The 18,650-nt window shown below is 41.2% G+C and overlaps 1 protein-coding gene across 3 annotated transcripts in view; it reads left to right on the top strand.

Moving 5' to 3' along the window:
- SLC26A7 (solute carrier family 26 member 7) overlaps positions 1 to 18,650 on the top strand; it is a 157,942-nt gene that overhangs the window by 87,244 nt on the left and 52,048 nt on the right. For all 3 annotated transcript variants that reach the window (XM_044423758.1, XM_044423759.1, XM_044423760.1), the window contains 2 exons: positions 5,821 to 5,985; positions 18,270 to 18,422. In XM_044423758.1, the coding sequence (XP_044279693.1) occupies positions 5,821 to 5,985; positions 18,270 to 18,422 (318 nt within the window). The remainder of the gene's footprint in view (positions 1 to 5,820; positions 5,986 to 18,269; positions 18,423 to 18,650) is intronic.

The raw sequence follows: 18,650 nt of genomic DNA, 5'->3' as shown, positions 1-18,650 counted from the left end.
AGTCCCAATTTATAGAGGATCCATGAAGCCATCTCTGTTCTTCAGAGTTCTGGCAGAAGGCAGAAGTCATTTACTGTTTACAGCAGATAAATGTCCTGCAGACAAGCTTATATCCTACAATTTCAAATTGTAAAGTCTTCAAGGTAATTTACAGGCCACAAAAGCAAAGAAGCATGTGTGCTGAAATAACAAACACAGTTGTTTTGAAGTCTTAATTCTGAGTTTAGTGCAATACAAACAGGTTAAAGGAAGTCTTTTCAATACATGCAATAGAAGAGAAGCAGCTCACCCTCCAACAAAGGAAACTAGTATTTGAAAATGTGTTGGGCAATAATAAAAAATCTTCACTTGCTTCCATTGGTTCTTCCATACATGTGCCATCTAGTCTAGCATTATGAAGTAGAATCCACTTCTACAGAGGTTTTATCTTCAGACTGTTGGAAGGCGTGTGTTCACACACACACACACACACACACACAGTGAGGTGGGATGGGGAAATAGTAAACTATGTTGTCTTTGAAAGTACCGCTTTACTAGGATCAGATTTCAATTAATGACTACCTTTGTACTAGTGCGTAGATATCTAACTGTTCCATCTAATTGTGGTTTGTATTTGTGGAAATTTGCCTGTTGAAGCATTGTTAGTGGTTCTTTGGTGTTTTTCCCCAATATTCATTTGATTGCCCTCTGTTTCAAGGTACAAGGATATATTTCTTTTGAAAATATTTTTAAAAGCCATGGGCAATAGGCAAATTTACAAAATACAGTTTTCCTTCTGCTGAAAGGAATGTGGCAGTTACTCAGAAAGTCGCCTTTCTGGCTTTTGCTTTTGCCAACGTTCTTGTGTGCTTTGTCAAGCCCAGTCTTTGGATTCAGCAGGTCAATGTTCATTGTAATGTCATTACAGCGAACAGCTGAAATAACTAAATGGAAACTAACTGAACCTAAACTGAAGTATGGTCCCTGCTGAGAATTCCCTGTTGACCAGAATATGTTTTTCTTACTGTGACAGTCACTTATTGCACTCAAAATAAGTATGATAGTGCATACAATCATTTTACTGGACTATTCCTATAGTTTAGGGTTAGGCAACGTACGGTCTTCCAGATGTCTGGGCCTACAACTGCCATCATCCCTCATTGTAGGCTATGCTGGCTCAGGTTGAGGGGAGTTGTAGGCCAAAAGATCTGGAGAGCCACAGGTTACTTACTGTCAGATTAATACCCTTGTGTCCTGGTCATGGTGAAAAGTACATAACCATTTCTGCTCACAGCCGTACTGGACTTTTGTGATCATATACCACCCTGTGCCCTGCCTGAGTCACTTGAGGTACAGTAGAACGATGCTGCTCCAACCCTTTGGAGCGTGTGTGTGGAGCTGAAGGTCCTCCCACCTCTGCAGAACAGCCTGATGGCTAATTTTGGCTATGTAACTGTGGTGCTTCAGAACATGAGGGAGAGTTTCGGGGGGGGGGTTGCCAGAATATCTTATATCTTAGTAGCAGCACTGGCTTCCTTTGCTCCCTGCCCCTAAACCCCATCTCCAGATCACTTTTGCATCCTCGGACAAATAGCCAGCGTGGTTCTTTCCTGCACTGGCTGCAAATGCGGGGAAGGTCTCCCTGTGTGGATTCCCAGCTCAGACACCCCAGAAGACCCCATGGCCCTCAGTCTAGATGGCCATTCAATAGTCTTGTTGGGATGCCATCTTACAGTCACTTATTTGAGATTAAGCCTCACTGATCTCAATGGGCTGTACTTCTGAGTAGTCGTCTATAGAATTATGAATTATGATGCACAGCTACCGGTATAATCTGCTGAAATGTTCAATCAGCTGCACACATGCAATAGTACACTCTCTAAAATCTTGCAAGTTGTAGCTGTGCATCAGATTATGAATTATGTCAGCTTGGTGCTTAAATGTGAGGGAAGCCATTCTCAGTATTTCTGTGCAGGGCAAAATGACATCCGTGCATGGTGAGCTACATGCTGGATTGCTACAGTTACCTGCACAGAAGTGATCTTCATATAGACAATTCATCATATGTATTACAAGGATCTTGGAACCCACAGCAGATACACTTTTCTTCATTATATTTATTCATGCAGACAAGAATAGCCTGGTCTATATGTGTGTGTATTTAATTCTGTTTTCTGCACAGACTCATATAAATAGTCATATGCTTGAAAGACTTTTTATTAGTTACTGATAGACACTATCAGAAAGAAAACATCTTTTGTTCTCATTCCCCACAGCAACAAAAGCTAATCAGTCTCTTGTAATCACTATCCAATGGAGGAGTAGGGAATGCTTTTGAACCTGCCCACAATAGCTAGCAAACTGTGGGAAATTCTGTGTCTTTCTTGTTCAGAGTTTTGTTTTATTAGATCTCCCAGGGGAACCAAAGTCTCTCCTTTTTCTAGTCTCTGCCTTCATATGTTTTCTCTTCTTTTCCTTATACCCCCCTCTCACTTTTCTCCACCAGTAGTGGACATCATAGCAAATCAAGTGAAAGTGACAATCAGATCTTCATCTTCCTTGTCCGGCAAGATGCTCTATACTGCACAAGATGTACATTTAGTCTACATTTGCTCTAGCTGATACATGCTAGATTTTTACCTTAAAATATGAGTAGTTGGTGCACTCCATGTTTCATTCCTATGAATTTTTAGTTAAGGCTTCACTTCAGATCTCTTGGCACAGATGGGCCTTAGTACCTCAGTAAATGCATACTGAACTTTATTTGTTTTTATTCCCCCAGGCTATTTGTCCTGCCTCTCTTCCAATATTAATGCATTTATTCTTTCTTTCCACGAACAGAATCTCCTGTGTTGTTTTTAAAAAGTTAGTGGCAGCTGTGAATAACAGGCTTCAGATTAGAACCAGGGGGAATGGAGGGGGAGGATTTCTCCATTCCAGTTTCCCAATTAATATTCCCCCACCCCACCCCCAAACATGCTATTCGAACTGCAAAGAAAATATTCATATATCATAAGGGTACTATATCAAGGGAAATGGCAAAGATGAAAGCGTTAACCCCATTCTCCTTGTGACATTCTCACTCCAGCTGCTATAAATGGTTAAAAATAGAAGATTCCGTTCTTGGATGACCCACACCATGAGTAGTTTGGTCTCCACTGAGTTGTCACAGATCCCCGCCCCCCGCACCTTTTACATTTACCCAACAGAGTGAGTGCTTAACCTCTGAATATTTAGCATAAAGAGGCCAGCAAACTTCAATAGCAAACATAGATGGGGAAAAAGGACCTGGCATACTGTAACTTCAGGTGTTCATTGAAAAGTCTCTTTGATTATGTTATCACTCAATCAAAATGCTGTCTTTGTTATATTGATGATTAAGAAGTGATGATCCTATAACTGACATAATTAAATGGGGAAAAGTCTGGGTCTTTTCATAAGCCAAAGACTAAAAAAAGAACCATTGGTAGGGCTGTTACACGTACTATCCAGTTCTTCTGCTCTGCTTACACTACTGACATTGTGCCAGCATTAGCTACCTACAGCATAATGCCAACAGTGAGCAAAAGGTCTCCCCAGAAAGGCCATCATGACAGCAAATGCTATTCATCTTGCATCAGAGGCTGCTGTGCCCGCGTGTGATGCACCTGGGCATAAGCAGAGGGGCAGAACTGGATGCTGCCCTGCACATACAACCATGCTTAAGACCCTAAGTAGTCTCCTTAGACACTGCTGGCAATGGATTTTAGAGCTGATTCAGATGTGCATGTGCATCGTTAGAGACATGCAAGCCATCGCTTGCTGCAGTCACTGAGTGTCAGTTTGAGATCTATTTGGGGACATTTAGAAACTGATGTTACTTAGCAGGCTTGTCGGAAGTGAGTGATGCCCTAATAGAACATGGCATAATTTCCAATCATTTCCTTTCCCTTTTCAAGATGGCACTTCAGCTAAACAAGCCATTTCTGTCTGACACTGCTGATGTTGGAAGAACACGGTGGCCTTCCCATGTCGGTTTGCCCTTGGAACGGTTCCTTTTTATTTTACAATCTTTCACTTTCTGAGGTGGCGGCAGTGTTAGGATCTGTGTCATGGACATCGACGTTTTGTAAAGGATGTTTGGCTAAATGCTGTTGAGAGAGGGCTTTAGTGCAAAGACCCTAAGCATTCTTTAGCCAATCAATTTCAAGTGAAATTAAACATCCGTTGTGCTGGATTGTAGCCAGTGACTCCAGCCAGATGTGGTGATGATGTTATAGCCACCCCAGCCCAACACACACATTTTTCAGCTTGGGGAATGTGTTCTCTTCTCTGATTTTTCCACCCGAGCAATGCTAGGTAGGCCATGGTGGAGGTTTCTTTACATGGGCTACCCCTAGTCTATGTCATTCTCTACATACTATGCTAGTAAGTTAAAATCAACCTCAGCTTCAAGTCCAATTGTATCTAGATGTAAGCATGTGTCAGTCAAATATGATATACATGCAGTAAAGGGCTTGTCAGCTTGCAGATCTCAAAATGCAAGATGAAACATGTATAGATGTATTTATTTTTCTTTCGATCATGTTGGTCAGACGGATTCTGCAAATTTTTGAATCACCATGAGCAAGCGCAAAACCTGCAAATACACAGCCAACCTGCACATTCTATAGCATATCTGTGATGACATCTCCCAACAATTTTTAAAAGGTTGCCTCAAGCCCTTGGTATCCAAGAGTATCTTTAAAAGCCTCAACATAAAGGGCCATCTTAACAGGGCACAGAAAAGATGACAAGGCTAGTGCCAGGCAGGCCTTAGTGAGGAGGCCATTGGCCCCAGCTCCGACCTTAGAGCGTGTTTCTAAGGATGGTGCTGGGGCACTGAAGACTCCTGTGACAGGCTGGACAATCTCAAGGGCATAAGTTTGTGTCTGCAGCATCTTTCACAGAATGAGTAAAGAACAATAAACATAGTGTGCTAATGCACAACATTTTGTATTCTAAGGAAACATAAGCAAGTTCTTTACCAAAAAGGGAAAAAAAGCATTAGAATAGTGGGACAAATGTGTCCAAAACTGGAAACAAAAGAATAATCATCAAAATGTTAAACAGATGTTTTATAATAATGAATAAATTATGCATCATGATATGGTGCTGGTTAAAGTTAGGATTGTTGTTGTTAATTATGATTTATTTATTGGAAGCAATGCTAATTATTATTTGATGATTGGCTGGTACAGTAATGCTATCTAACCTCAACTATGTTACCATTGCCTTGTGGTTATTGTGTAATCATATTACCTTTTTGATGGGTAGCAGAACTGAAGCTGGGGAGCCCTTTCTCCCACCTTCTCCAACTGTGTAGCCTGGAAATCTGACCCATTGTGACTGCCAGTCTGTCAGACTCTGTACAGTGAATGTATGAGCTGAATAACTTTTCAAGTAGCTCCAGCGTGCCTTTCATGGCTAAAGACAATGCCTTTCCATTTGTACTGCTTATTGTGTTTACATATTAGAGTAACTGAAAAAACAACACACAGTGCCAATATTCAGCAAAATCCCCATGCTGAAAACACATTGGCAAAAACAGCTGCTGTTTTAACTAATCTCAGTGCAGGACCTGGCAAGCTGGGGATATGGGAGATAAAGCACATCACTTAATAAATGCTTGAAAGTGAACATGGCTTGAGAATTTATTCATGATACGCAACGGTATACACTATGAATACTTCACTGTTTGATTTGCTCATGGTGCTATCTCATCCCCATCTTTCTATTAAAAAGAGGAAGAAAAACAGATGGGGATCTCTCCATCACTTCGCTGCATTCAAATATAATCTTTACTTGCCTTTGGTTTCTCAGGTAGCAATGTTTGTGCTGCACTTGGGCAGTGCCACCTTCTTGCTGACGGAGCCAGTGATAAGTGCAATGACAACAGGAGCAGCTACCCATGTTGTGACCTCACAAGTGAAGTACCTCTTGGGAATGAAAATGCCATATATCTCAGGACCCCTGGGATTCTTTTATGTGAGTCTGATTATGGAAGATTGGGCCATGCTGTTTTATTTGTATTTATGTATGTCTTGAATTTATATGCCACTATATTGTCCAATGCCCTTGATATATAACTGCATTAGTCCAGTTTAATGGATACCAGAATCCTGAATTTACTAGTCCAAGCCCAACACACATTTCAGAACCAAGCAGTTGTCCCTCTCTCCCTTCTGTCGTCGTCGTCTTCTCCTCCCCCTCCCCCTCCCCCTCCCCCTCCTATTGTCACAATATTACTTTTTGTTGCAGTTTGGACCCAAGAATGTGTATGGGGGGTAGGTGGACAGGGAGTGTCCACAGACTCAGATTCTTTGGCTCAACCTGCAAGTCCATTACCATGAACAAAATAATTGAGGCTAATTTGTTGGAAACTGCCCAGAGCCCTTTGGCTATTGGGAGATATAGAAATAATTATGAGAAAAAAATTGTGGATCATGCTTTCAGGCTTGGCTTTCTGACACTTCTGAGCAAGTTAACACAGAGCACAGGTAACAACAACTCTCCTTATTGCAGTAGAATCAATTGCACGACACTCTTCTGTTGCTGTCTCAACCCTGGTGACCACTGGGAACCACCCTCTTCTTCAGGACTTTCCTTCTGTTCAGCTCTCACTCTGACAGAGGATTCATTCAAGGCTGACTCTTGCAGCCGTGATGGATGGACAGGGAGTATCATGCTCTTTTGGCCCACCATCAGATAAGAAGCTAGACAGAGCCAAGCTCACAGCCCCCAAGCTTCCCATGAATGAATTGGCCCCCTACTATCCTACGAAGTCAGAATCAGGTTTTGGCTCCAAAGGTATAGGACCCATAGCAGTGGTGGGGTTACACCCAACCATGCTAGAGGATGTTTATGGAAACTTATTTTCCTGTATCTGTGTAAGGATTATGAAGATCAGGAATGGGCAGAAGTTAAATCTCCATGTTTTGGATATAAACTCGCAAAAGTTTCTGTCAGTGTGGCCGTTGGTTAGAAATGCTGGGAGTCCCAAATTTTTGGAGAATGACATTCTGCCTACTCCTGGTTTTAATCTTCTGAGATTTGCTGGAGCCAATTAAAATCACTGTTAGGAAACAGTAAGCAACATTCTGAACATAGATGTCATGAGCAGATCACTCCTCTCTTTCTCTTTTCCAGTAGACTCAGAATGAAGCTTCAGAAATGCAGTTCCTTTATTGACACTTAACTGTTCATAGCACAGTGGCTATCAGAGTAGCAGTCTTTTTGAGATCTAGGGGAGGCATCTGCCCATGTCAAGATTTGAATCCAAACTGAAACTTCCCTTCCTTTCATCTCTTTTGGTAGAACTTCTTGCTCTCCCGTCAGGGTGGCTCCAGCCACCTGTGAGCTAGGTGGTGGGAACACCAGACATTTTGTTTTGCTCACTTCATCTTGGCACTGGGTCAAGGAATTCTGTTTCTATCTCCTCCCCTTGCAACTCTGAAAGATCTCCCTGCCTTTCGCGGGCAGGTTGGTTCCCACACTCCATCGAAGAAACTTTATCGAAGAAACTTCAAGTCCTTGAACCCTCCCTTGCTTCTCTGCTTTCTCTTTACAACTGGATGAATTCATCTAAGCAGACAATAACATGCAAGAAATTTACAGGTCCAGGCTTGTTTCTAGAACAGTAAGAGTGTGCCTGCACAGTTAAAGGAGCACTTGTCAGATGTGTGAGAGAGAAGTTTTTGCTTCCCTGTGTGACATGCTTTTTAAAGAAATACCAGTTTTGGAAATCTTTATATGTAAAGTGGAGGGAGGAACAACACATTGTAATAATCAAAGTCATTCTTTTCCGAGAGAACATGGAGGCAATGTTGCTGGTAGGGTTTATCAGCCGAAAGTACATTCACGGAAATGTTTGCTTCACAAACATGCAACGAGTATTTCTAAGAAATTTTCTTGTCAGGTGTTACATCTGAAAACAAGTATGAAAACCATCCTAATCTTTCTTACTCGGAAGAGTGCAGAAGAGTGTGCTGCAACTAACTTTCAGTTAGACTTGCTGGACAAATTGACTTGAGAAGATAATGCATGGTTTTGCTTCCAAGATTCATAATGCTCTGCTGGATTGAAGCTTACATGGTGAGAAGAGTAGCAGAGGTGCCCTTTGCCTTTTGCACTAGAAGGGTTTGTGAGCCCATTTGGAGAAGAAGAGTTGCAGCCAGTGAGAGCTCTGGGTAAATAGTGTCTTGACCTCTGGTCTTGTCCCCTCTCCACCCATGGGAATATCCCCTTTCACCCTGTCCAAGGCCAGTTTTCTGACCTTGGAGAAGCAGCTGGCACAGTTCTCTGTGTTGGCTGCAAGGGAGTGGGAGAAGGGGGGACTCCTTCCAAGGTTGCTGTGCAGCCTCCAATTTTGGAGAGGGAAATCTGATTCACTGTGGCCTTTGGGACACTTGCCCTGGTAAAATGTCCAAAAAATAATGTTTTAAAATAAATTGGTCTACTTATATATTTTTTCCAGTAGTTTCATTGAAATTTAAGAAGTCAGAGTATCAATAGGATGATAGCTTCATTAGGACTAACCAAATGGTTACAAAATTGTCAGCAAGCTTTTTTGGACACTTTGTAGTACAAGAGGGCTGTGGAGTGAGGGAGTGGTAGGAAAGCCTCAACATGGTTCACAGCATAACTCTGGAAATATAAAAAATAATTTCAGGATTAAAAATTTAATGACATGAGAGTGTATATATACAGGATGAGATTGTAGTATATGAGAGCGAGGGCTGGGTTACAAAATTTGAATGTGTCCCAGGATAACACATAGGTCCCAGCTGCCACATTTGAATGGTGCTGGAAGAAGTCAGCATATAGTGACCATTCAGCAGTGTCCCAACCTTTTTTCATAGCCTGTGATGTGAGCAGCTAAGCACTGTGTGAAGCAGTATTGTACTGCACTTAGTCTGGGACCAGGGAATCTAAAGGGCTGGTTTGAAACTGGTCACCTGCTTTATCTACACACCTTCTTTCTTATGTCTCCACCTCAGGAGGTCAGTTGGTTGGCTACTGGAAAGAGAACCTTTTTCTAGTGAAATTTGTCTGGCATCATAATCTTTATTATCTTGGCATCTAAAAGATTATTCTGTCCCATTTGTCAGGATTTTTTGATAGTAAATAAGTTAAACCAACAATAATTGTTCTTTTTCAGTGTATGTAGTTGTTTGGTTTATTGTTTCCAATTGCTTTTAATTACTGTTGCTACATAATACTATTTTAAATTGGCTTTGTGAACTGCCTTAAGAGCTCTGAGAACTGCCTTAAGGAGAAGCAGGTTAAGTGTAAACATTTCTTAAATGTTGGTCACAGTTACCTGCTGTGCAGGTAATTGCAAAACGTGGTTGTAAGAGCTAGAAACTGTTGATTGACCCACAACTAAATATTTATAATTGAGTGTTAGCTATTGTTTAATGCACTAGTAGTATAAATTACCATTTATCATTTGTAAGCCTCAACATGTCATATAAATTACACTGGAAGTAGTAATGCCATCTGGTGGTTGTTACTGAAATTTAAAGCCAATGACCAGTGGATATCAGCAAACAGGACACAGCTTTCCTGATGATAAGGCTTCCTGGATGTGTTGGGCTACAGCTCCCAGTATCTCTGCAGTAGAGGCTAGTCTGCATACAGAACGTATCTTGTGAATATCATTGGTTTGCAATATTTCTGACCACTTTGCTTTCTGCCCTCTGTTAACTTCTTATATCAACCCACAACCATCAAGGTCAGAATCTCTTCTTTGCAAAGGTTTCCTAACTGCAGACAACGCACCATTCCTTTAAATTACAACAAAAAGCCCTGATGTTGTTTGGTGAAACTGGGATGCTATCTGGCATTCTTGGCACATTTCTCCAGCAGTTTTTAAATGTCCTACATTCTAGGACTCCTTTCTGAATGGACTTATCTGCTGAGGGATTCTGCATGGCTTGAGCACATCATGGGTTGCCTGTACGATTCAAATGGGCAGCATTCCCCTTTCTTGGGATTCACTGTTTCTCAACTGAAAGAATGTCCCTTGCAGCCACTCTGCTATAGCTTTACACTGCAAGAGAAGATCAGTAGCAATGCACAAACTGTATTTCAGGAAAACTTGCCACATCACTTTTCTTCTCATTGAACAGTGTTGACTAGTAATGGTTTGTTAGAATGTAGTTTGGGAACCATTGCTTTAGTCGATACTGATTTTTAAAAAGATAGTTGCAGAGGTTTCAGGAAAAAAAGCCAATGCACCTTGCTTTTTTCAAAGGATTAAAAACCATGGCTTTTAAAAAGTTGACATGTTATGTAACCTTACATTTGCTATCTTTGTTTAAAGTGATCATTTTATTTTCTTATTTAAAACCATGGGGCTGTTAAAAAGTAGACCCAAATCCCATGTGCATGTCTTCACATATGGGCTGGTTTGGAGAGAGGCCAGTGTCGCCATCCAGAACATCACGCAATAAAGTTGATAATTTTAGTTGCTATGGTATTAGTTTTATATGAAAAATAGAGTTAAGTAATTATGTACAGCTCAGCAGGCACAACTGCAAAGCAAACGCAAATCTGGCAGCTGCTTCATTGTTCCGTTTTTATTATATTTCTTTTCTTTAAAAAAAAAACTTTTGTCATTTTAGCATGTTGCCTAGTTCTTCCCCATTTTATGTTCATTTTCCCAGCCTCCACTTATTTAAGCCTCTTTCTTGGCTTGAACACTGTCAGGACTACAAAGCAGGACCTATGACTGTTAATGGAGAAGCAGAGTCATAAGAAAAACAAGCCAATACAACATTTTGTATTGTGAGCCGCCCCGAGGCTTCGGCGAATGGGGCGGCATAGAAGTCTCCTAAATAAATAAATAAATACATAAAATTTTATTTTATAGAATGAGATCATAAGTTAGTATGAACAAATACGATGTATGTGGAGAGAACCAGCCTACTCTCAGGACCCATGACATCCACAAGTATCACAGAAATGTAAATTAGAACTTTATATCAAATCACAATGTGGTTCAACCAAAGCTTACTTAAATATGAGATGCCTTTCACAGGTATGTACCTCATCCAATGTGACTGCCATCTCTTTAGCGGTTGCTCCTATGTGATAAGAGCTCCATGCAAATCCTTCTGCTCTCAGGGCTTTTTTAACCATCTGTTTAGTGGGCTGTATAAATAGCTAGTGTGTGCTATCTCACTACACAGCTACGCTACCAAATGCAAGTGGGGGATACAGAAATATAAGAAACTGCTCCGTATCAAGAATGTTGGTCCATGTAGCTCATTATTGTACAGCATAGGCAAGTTCTGGGAGTCAGAGAGTGTATGAATTACACTCCCAGAACTCACCAGGAGCTGCACCTCACTCCACTAAATTAGCTGGTGTGGCAGGAACCAGAACCGGAATGGCAGCATTTCACAGGGAAACAAGGTATGTGGAGAACATGCTGTGTTTCCAAGTAGACCCATGCTTCTAGGAGTACAATTCTGCTTGAAAAGATATATGTTTCTTCCACAGTTGCCATGATCGTTGCAGGCAGTGGTTGGGAGCACAGGTTGTGTGTTGCCCACCTTTGGCATACAAAGGTAATTAGCAGGAGCTCTTCAGGACTTCAGACAGAAATCCTTGTCAAATGCACCTGGAGAGGGAAGGGATTGAGTCTGGGAGCTTTGGCATGCAGAGCATGTGCTCTACCCAGCACTGAGTTGAAGATCTCACACTAGTTAAGGAGCCAGAAGGTGCTTCATAATGTGTCTGAGAGGAAAGGTATATAGCCTGACACCTCCTTGTCTTTAGTATAAGTGACAGTTATACGATCCCATTATGGGACGCTGGTCAGCCTTCTGCTCCTTGTTATGGCCGAGGGTGTGGATCCTCTAGGGTGGCAAAAGAGACAAGAAGGCTGGAAAGAGTGGGATCCTGTAATGGAAATTTCAGCAGCTTTTCCTACCCCAAGCACAACCAATTTGGCCAGCTTAATTTCTCTCCTGTATACAACTGTTACAGTTCAGGCATCTTCTGTTCCTTTGTAACTGGTTACTTTAGTATCACTCATTCTTGACCAAGTGTGTTGCATGAATGACCCAACCTGGTGTCTTCCAGTTGTTTTGTACTAGAAGGCAGTGATTTGTTCAAGTTCTTTACTCCAAGTCCTGAGTCAAGTTTCAAGTCTCTTCTCATGTTTCATGAGCCAACCCTTGCCCCTCCCTCCCATCACCTCCCTAGTGCCAGAAAGAAGAGCTGAAGCCTTGGTTTCCCTACCCCTATTTCAATCATCCCCCATCCCAACCCCACCCCATTGAAACTCCCTCCCCCCCACCACCTCTGCTGTGTGCATACCTGCCTTCTAGGATATTCTCCCACAGGATAAGCCCCGGGGTGACTTGGTCTTAAAAAATGTAGAAATGTCAAGTCAAGTCACTTGCCCATTGCTTCCGAGTCAAGGCACTAATGTAACTTCAGTTGAACTTGGGAATGAGTCACTCAGCTCGAGTCTCCAGCACTGCTAGTAAGCCAAGCAGTCCTAACTATTTCTATGCTAGTTGGATGACGTGGTTTGAAACATCGAGGGGGGGGGACTAGGTTGGGGAAAGCTGCGTTAGAATGACAAGGTGGGTAGAATGACGTGAAGTTAGGAAAAAGAGAGAGTTATGCGTGAACAAGGAGAAGAGGGTGTTCTAAGACTCCTCAGCCTTGTTTTGTTTCAGAAGTTACGGCTTCCATTTCCTCCATTCTTCCCACATTTGAAAATCCACTGCTCTCACTGTTATGATCTCCTAGCTCTCTGGTATAATAATAACTCAATCTTGGTTGAGCCCAAGTTTTGTAAGTAGGATTTATTTAGATGATTTTTAACATGCTTGTAAAAGTCAAGTTACTCACAGCATCTGACACAAAAAGAATGATGAAAACAATAATGAAATACTAGATACGACACAACTTGAAATAAGTAAAGAAATCTCAGGCCATTCTGAGAAAGGACATAGAAGCGCTCTGGGAAGAAAGAGTCATCCCAGTAAAAATCTGCCCCAGAGACTAACTTCTCCATTTCAGGACTCCTCTCTTGCCATGTGATTCCGCACTCAGGTACACATTGTGGAGTCTGGCTGTGCGCATAATGGGGTGATTGTCTCACTTCTCTCTTGACTATTCCTCCTGAATTCCCTGGCCTTCCTCTACTGCTGGAGGGTAAAGTTGTGTTATATACACAAGCATCCACAATCTGTACATGGAAAGCAGAGATGCTGCCAACTTGTCCTTGGCCTCAGGCAGCAAAAATGCCTTCCCTTCACTGGCCTTGCCAGTGATCCCTGTCTGGTAGCCATCAAGCAAAAATGTCTTCCCTTCATGCATCTTGCCCTGACTAAATCAGAGGATGAGGATGAAAACTGGTTGTTTTATTGCCTACATGCAGAAATTAACCAGAGATCAATCCAAAGGATAACTGTCATCCCTGATGGGAAGATTTTTTCCTTCCCTGTCAGCCCACCACTCATTCTTCAGCATTAAAAACGAAGGACTTTCTCCTTATGTTTATAACAGTGACTCCTTCTCAGCAGACCTTTGGTGAACCATGTGGGATGCACATAGGTTGCAGAACTTAGCTGTAAGTCTGTATTAGTAGAATTATGAACAGAGTTAAATGTTTTATTTATTTTGCATGCTACCTGATTCCTCTGTTTTCCCCAATGCTTATGTGTAATAAGCTTTGGTCTTTCACACTTGGGGTCTGGTACAAGCTGAACAAATTCATGTTACGTATTTGGTTAAAGGGGAGTTAAAGGGACAGCAGATCTGACTCTGACAAAGAATGTTTGTGGGAGAGGCTGCTGAATGTTGCTGCCATTCCAGGTGACATGAATTTTCAGGTTCTTTGTTGCCCCAGCTGCAGTGAATGGTGGCAGTGTTAAGTAAATTCTAGAAGGGAAAGCAAGTCACAGCAAGGTTCATAATGCAGGTATGCTTTCCAATTTGGGAAGGTGATGCTGAGTTAGATGGTTCACTGCCCGCCCTATCTCTAAGCATTGGTGTAGGCAATATATCATGAGCTGCATGCACCCAACATGCCCCAAATAACACAAAATCAGCAATGGTTCAGGGGGAACAAGCCCAGCATGCTGTTTAAATGAGTCAACTACAGCTTGATACTAAACTGGACTTTTTATTTTTCCCTAAAGAATTCCTCTTCCAGGGGGATGGTCAAGGGAGGGCACAAAAATGGCTCCTGGACTCCCATCAGTTGATCATCCTGATCTACATGGATCAGAGATCCTAATGCTTTAGGAGACAAGATGGCTGGAAAGCTTCCCTTGGCTTCTTTGATGTCTCTGGACATCTGTCCCCTCTCCGTAGCTTTGCATACCTTGTGCATGACTCCCATCACATCTCTTCCACTCACTGAATGAAGTAAAGTTGAAGCTTATGTGTCTTGATGGAGCAGAAGCAAAAGGGTTCAAGTGGGCTATGGAAGGCATCCATGGCTCTCCTGTTCCCCATGACAGCCTGGCATTCTGAGTGTTCGTGTACCTGACATAAGAGAAGATAGGGTTTCTTTACCTCCCAGGTGATCCTTCCAGGATCATGCTGCGCCCACATGTGGAAAGATCATGTCACATGCATTTTTCAGATTGGCTACCTAGAGCTGTACTCAGCCCTCCTGCATATTCTTGAGAAATGTGGTGAGTGAAGAATTAAAAATAAATCATCCAACTTCTAAACCTACTGCTCAGGACAAGGGGTGGCGGGATGCCACATGAGAACTGGCATGTTGTTGCAACTTTTCTGAAAAGAAGAATAAGAGAAAGAAATCTTTGAACATTAAAAAAGCAGAACTAAATTAAAGGTCTGGCTGCTTAATCTTTATGAACAAGTTTCTGAGTTAGATGGTTCAAGTCTTAGATTTAAATTGTTTTTGTAAAGCAACTTTATTCCCAGTCCATGTTGCATTTGGCTGCCAAATGTTGTAGAGAAGCACTTTTTAACAACTTAATGGGTCTTTTTGCTTGTAAAATTGGATTGATGTTAAGAGTAGGCTCCAGTATTTTGACTAAATTGTTTGCTTTTGTAGGTGCACCCGTTTGGAAAACCCATAATGGTTTTCCTTTAAGCTTATACATGCTGACAATTTAACCTGCTGATTTATCAGCTTGCCTGTTCATTGTTTAGTGTGCACTGTTGCGTTATATGACTGCAACCCAACAGTCCTTGGGACTAGACATCTGCATATTAGTGGTAGGTGTAAGTCTCATCTCTGCAAAGACTAAGAACACTCTGTCTCTGCAGTCCTATTATGATTTCAGACTATTTATTTTCACTGAAGGGAATGGAGCTTGTGCCACTTATTTGTGAATAGCTTGATAGCATTAGACACTGTATGAGTATCATGGAGTGATGGGATCTCTCAGTGCAGGTCTTTGGCTTAAATTTTACCGCTTCAGACAGCCAAGGAAATGACTGATGGGGCTAATATCCTGGATACATGGTATGATAGATTAAATGATCATGGCATGGCCACTTCTAGTGTTCAGACTCAGTTAAATATGAGAATAGAAGAAGGACAGTCCCGGATCAAACCAAGGGTCCATCTAGTCCAGCTGTTCATAGGAACCCAAGTGCAGGACCCGAGTGCAACAATGCCCTCCTGTCATGTTCCCCAGCAACTGGGGAACATAGGCATGCTGCCTTTGATAATGGAGATAACATATACACATCAGGACTAGTAACCACAGCTAGTCTTCTTCTCCATAAATTTGTCCAATCCCATTTTAAAGCCATCCAAATTGGTGCCCATCATTACATCTTGTGGAGTGAATTCCATAGCCTTAAGAATGCAAGAGCCATGCTTGATCAGACAGAAGATCCTTCTAGTTCAGCATTCTGTTCATACAGTGGCCAACCAGTTGCTCATGTAAATTCCACAAGTAGTACATAAATGCAACACCTTTCTGCCCATGTTCCCAGAAAATGCAGTTGCTGATGACAGAGATAGCATATCTTGGAACCAAGAGCCATTGTTAGCATTCTCCTACATGAATTTGTTTAGTCTCCTTTTAGAGCCATCCAAACTGAACTGCATTTTCCAGTAGATGACTTCTTATATCATTTCTTTCCAACTAAAATCTCAATATTGGCCATCCCAATATTGTGCATAATGAAATATGTATCTACTGCTTTATGTCACCAAAATAAAACTAAGAAATCCCATGAAAGCTAAAGTACAAAGCAGGAGGCCTCCTCAGACTCTGTCCTGATGGCAAACTTGCCACCTTCCATTATGATAGCATTCAAACAGGCAGTGAGATAGAAAGGACCTCATACAAAAAGTATCAGTTAACTCAAGTTTGCTGCAACTACTGTTCTGATCCTGTTGATCCTACAAAGTGTTAGATAAGTAGCATACACCCCACACGGATTGTTGTGGCAGAATGAATAGTCATCAACTGTGAAATGGGTGATGATATTCTAGAATAGCAAACAGCTGCAAAATGGATGATGGTAATCCACAAAATTACTGTTTGCTATTTTCCACATTAACCATTATTATTAACCCCACCTCCCCATTTCTGGATGTCTTCATAGACCCTTAAAAACATAAGGGTTTCAAACTGGGTTGGCACATATGATGCATGCTCAATGAAAACCACATGTTTGAAACAAAACAGGCAAGTATGTCATCTTTAGCTCATCGATAGTGGGACTTATGCCAACTCTTCTTTTTTGTTTGCTCTTTGGATCGACCCTTTGGTCGATTTGCTGACATTCTGACATGACATTCTACGTTCCTGTCTTTTGTCCTAGTCAGTCACAGCTCCTGGTAGGGCAGAGAGCCAAAGCCTCATGCTCCCTGTAGCACACATTTCTGGGCAGCCATGACATTCTAGCTGCTGAGTCCCAAGCCAGCTAATATAACATTTTCATTGTTTGATTATATAAGGACAACATGTGGGTTGAGGTTGTGGTTTCATTGCCCACCCATCCAAATGTCTGAGTCATCTACAAAAATCTGTTTTTTTCTCCTGAGGTTAGACCAAGCGTGAAGATGTCACCCTATTATAATGACAAATGCCCCCATGCAAAATAATTTAGACTAGGTTATGTTGACCTTAGCTCTGGCAGTGTGACTGACTGTGGGAACAGAAGATCACTCTGTAAGATTTTATTTAAAGGCACTTTATGTATTCAACACCTTCTTTTCCCATTCTCTACTAGAAAACTGCCTATATATGTTCTGATTTCATTGCAAATATGGTGATTCCTGAATATAGAAGAGCACCAGTTTCTGCTCTCATGAAGGAGGGCTGTGTTTCTATATCCTCCTGCCCATATTTTAAACTTTTCAGAAAAAAGACCCTACATTTTATTATCTTTGTCATTTCTGTGATTTTGTGGGTACACACACAGATTGGTTTTTATTAGATGGAAGGAAGTGGCTATGCATGATGTGTGAAATTTAATGCAATCACCTCTGATGCTTAGTGAATCGGTTCCTAAGTATGAAAAAGCACATGCATAGTGTCATTATGAATGGCATCCACGTATACACTTTAGCTTTTGCCTGTTAATATATACATGGAAAATATCATGCTTGCCTATATATTGCAGATGAATTCTGAAAATAAAAATAAGTATAAGAGAGTAATAAGAGTAAGAATAAGAAGGAAAAAATGTATTGTCCCTTGCTCCTGTGTCTTCAACAGCAGTTGGTTCTGAAGGCATACACACATGGAAAATATCATATAGCAAATAACGTCTATCCAGGCCATGAAAAACTTTATTGGCATCTTTCTGCTGTTAAAATTACAAAAGTAACTGAGAGCTTCTTTAAAAATTCTGGTCAGTTGCTAACCCTATAACTTGCATATGTTGTATGTTGCATCATACATATTTTGGCTTGGGTCTATAATTCCAATACGTTTTGCTTACATGATGTTCTGCAGAAAGAAGGACTAGAAGGTGGGAGCAAGTTTTTCTGTTGGTTCCTTTTCTGTACAGCTCCACATATCCACTGAAAAGCTTCTGCAAAATGTAGGGATATTGTCTGGGACTGAACTGGGTGCTTTAGGGGGAATTGAGAAAAATCATCCCCCACTTTAGCAGGATCCTCCATTGGCTTAGAGTCACTTCTGAAGATGGAAGGTACACTTCCACTGAGGAAGGGCATGTCTGGATCTAACCGACTGTATTCAGGAATCATTTCCTAAATTGAAGATGTATTTCTTTAATCACTCGGATTAAGCATTTTTTTGTTTATGGATGATGTTCTGTTTTTCTTTCCACTGTAGATTTATGCCTATATCTTTGAAAACATCAAATCCATTCAGTTGGAAGCACTACTCCTCTCTGTACTCAGCATTGTGATTCTCGTAGTGGTTAAAGAACTAAATGAAAAATTTAAAAAGAAGATTAAAGTAGTTATTCCCATCGATTTGGTTTTGGTAAGTGTAAAATTAGGTACTGTCTTGTACTTGTTAATATTCTGGAGCTGGTGGTGCTTGCCAGCTATTTAGTGCAGAGCAAATCTTTGCCTTAGTAACAATATGGTTTTACCATCATGATAATGGTGTGAACAGTTTTGGTAAACAGAAGTGCACTGTTCCTCAGAAAATGTTGACATATAAACAGTATTAAATAAATACTTCAGAAAGGAAAATGGCAATGAGTTG

The sequence above is a fragment of the Varanus komodoensis genome, unplaced genomic scaffold (genome assembly GCF_004798865.1).
Source record: "Varanus komodoensis strain SLA01 unplaced genomic scaffold, ASM479886v1 scaffold14_1, whole genome shotgun sequence".
NCBI lineage: Eukaryota > Metazoa > Chordata > Lepidosauria > Squamata > Varanidae > Varanus > Varanus komodoensis.
The sequence above is the reverse complement of the archived record's forward strand: the minus strand, read 5'-3'. Positions and strand labels throughout refer to the sequence as shown.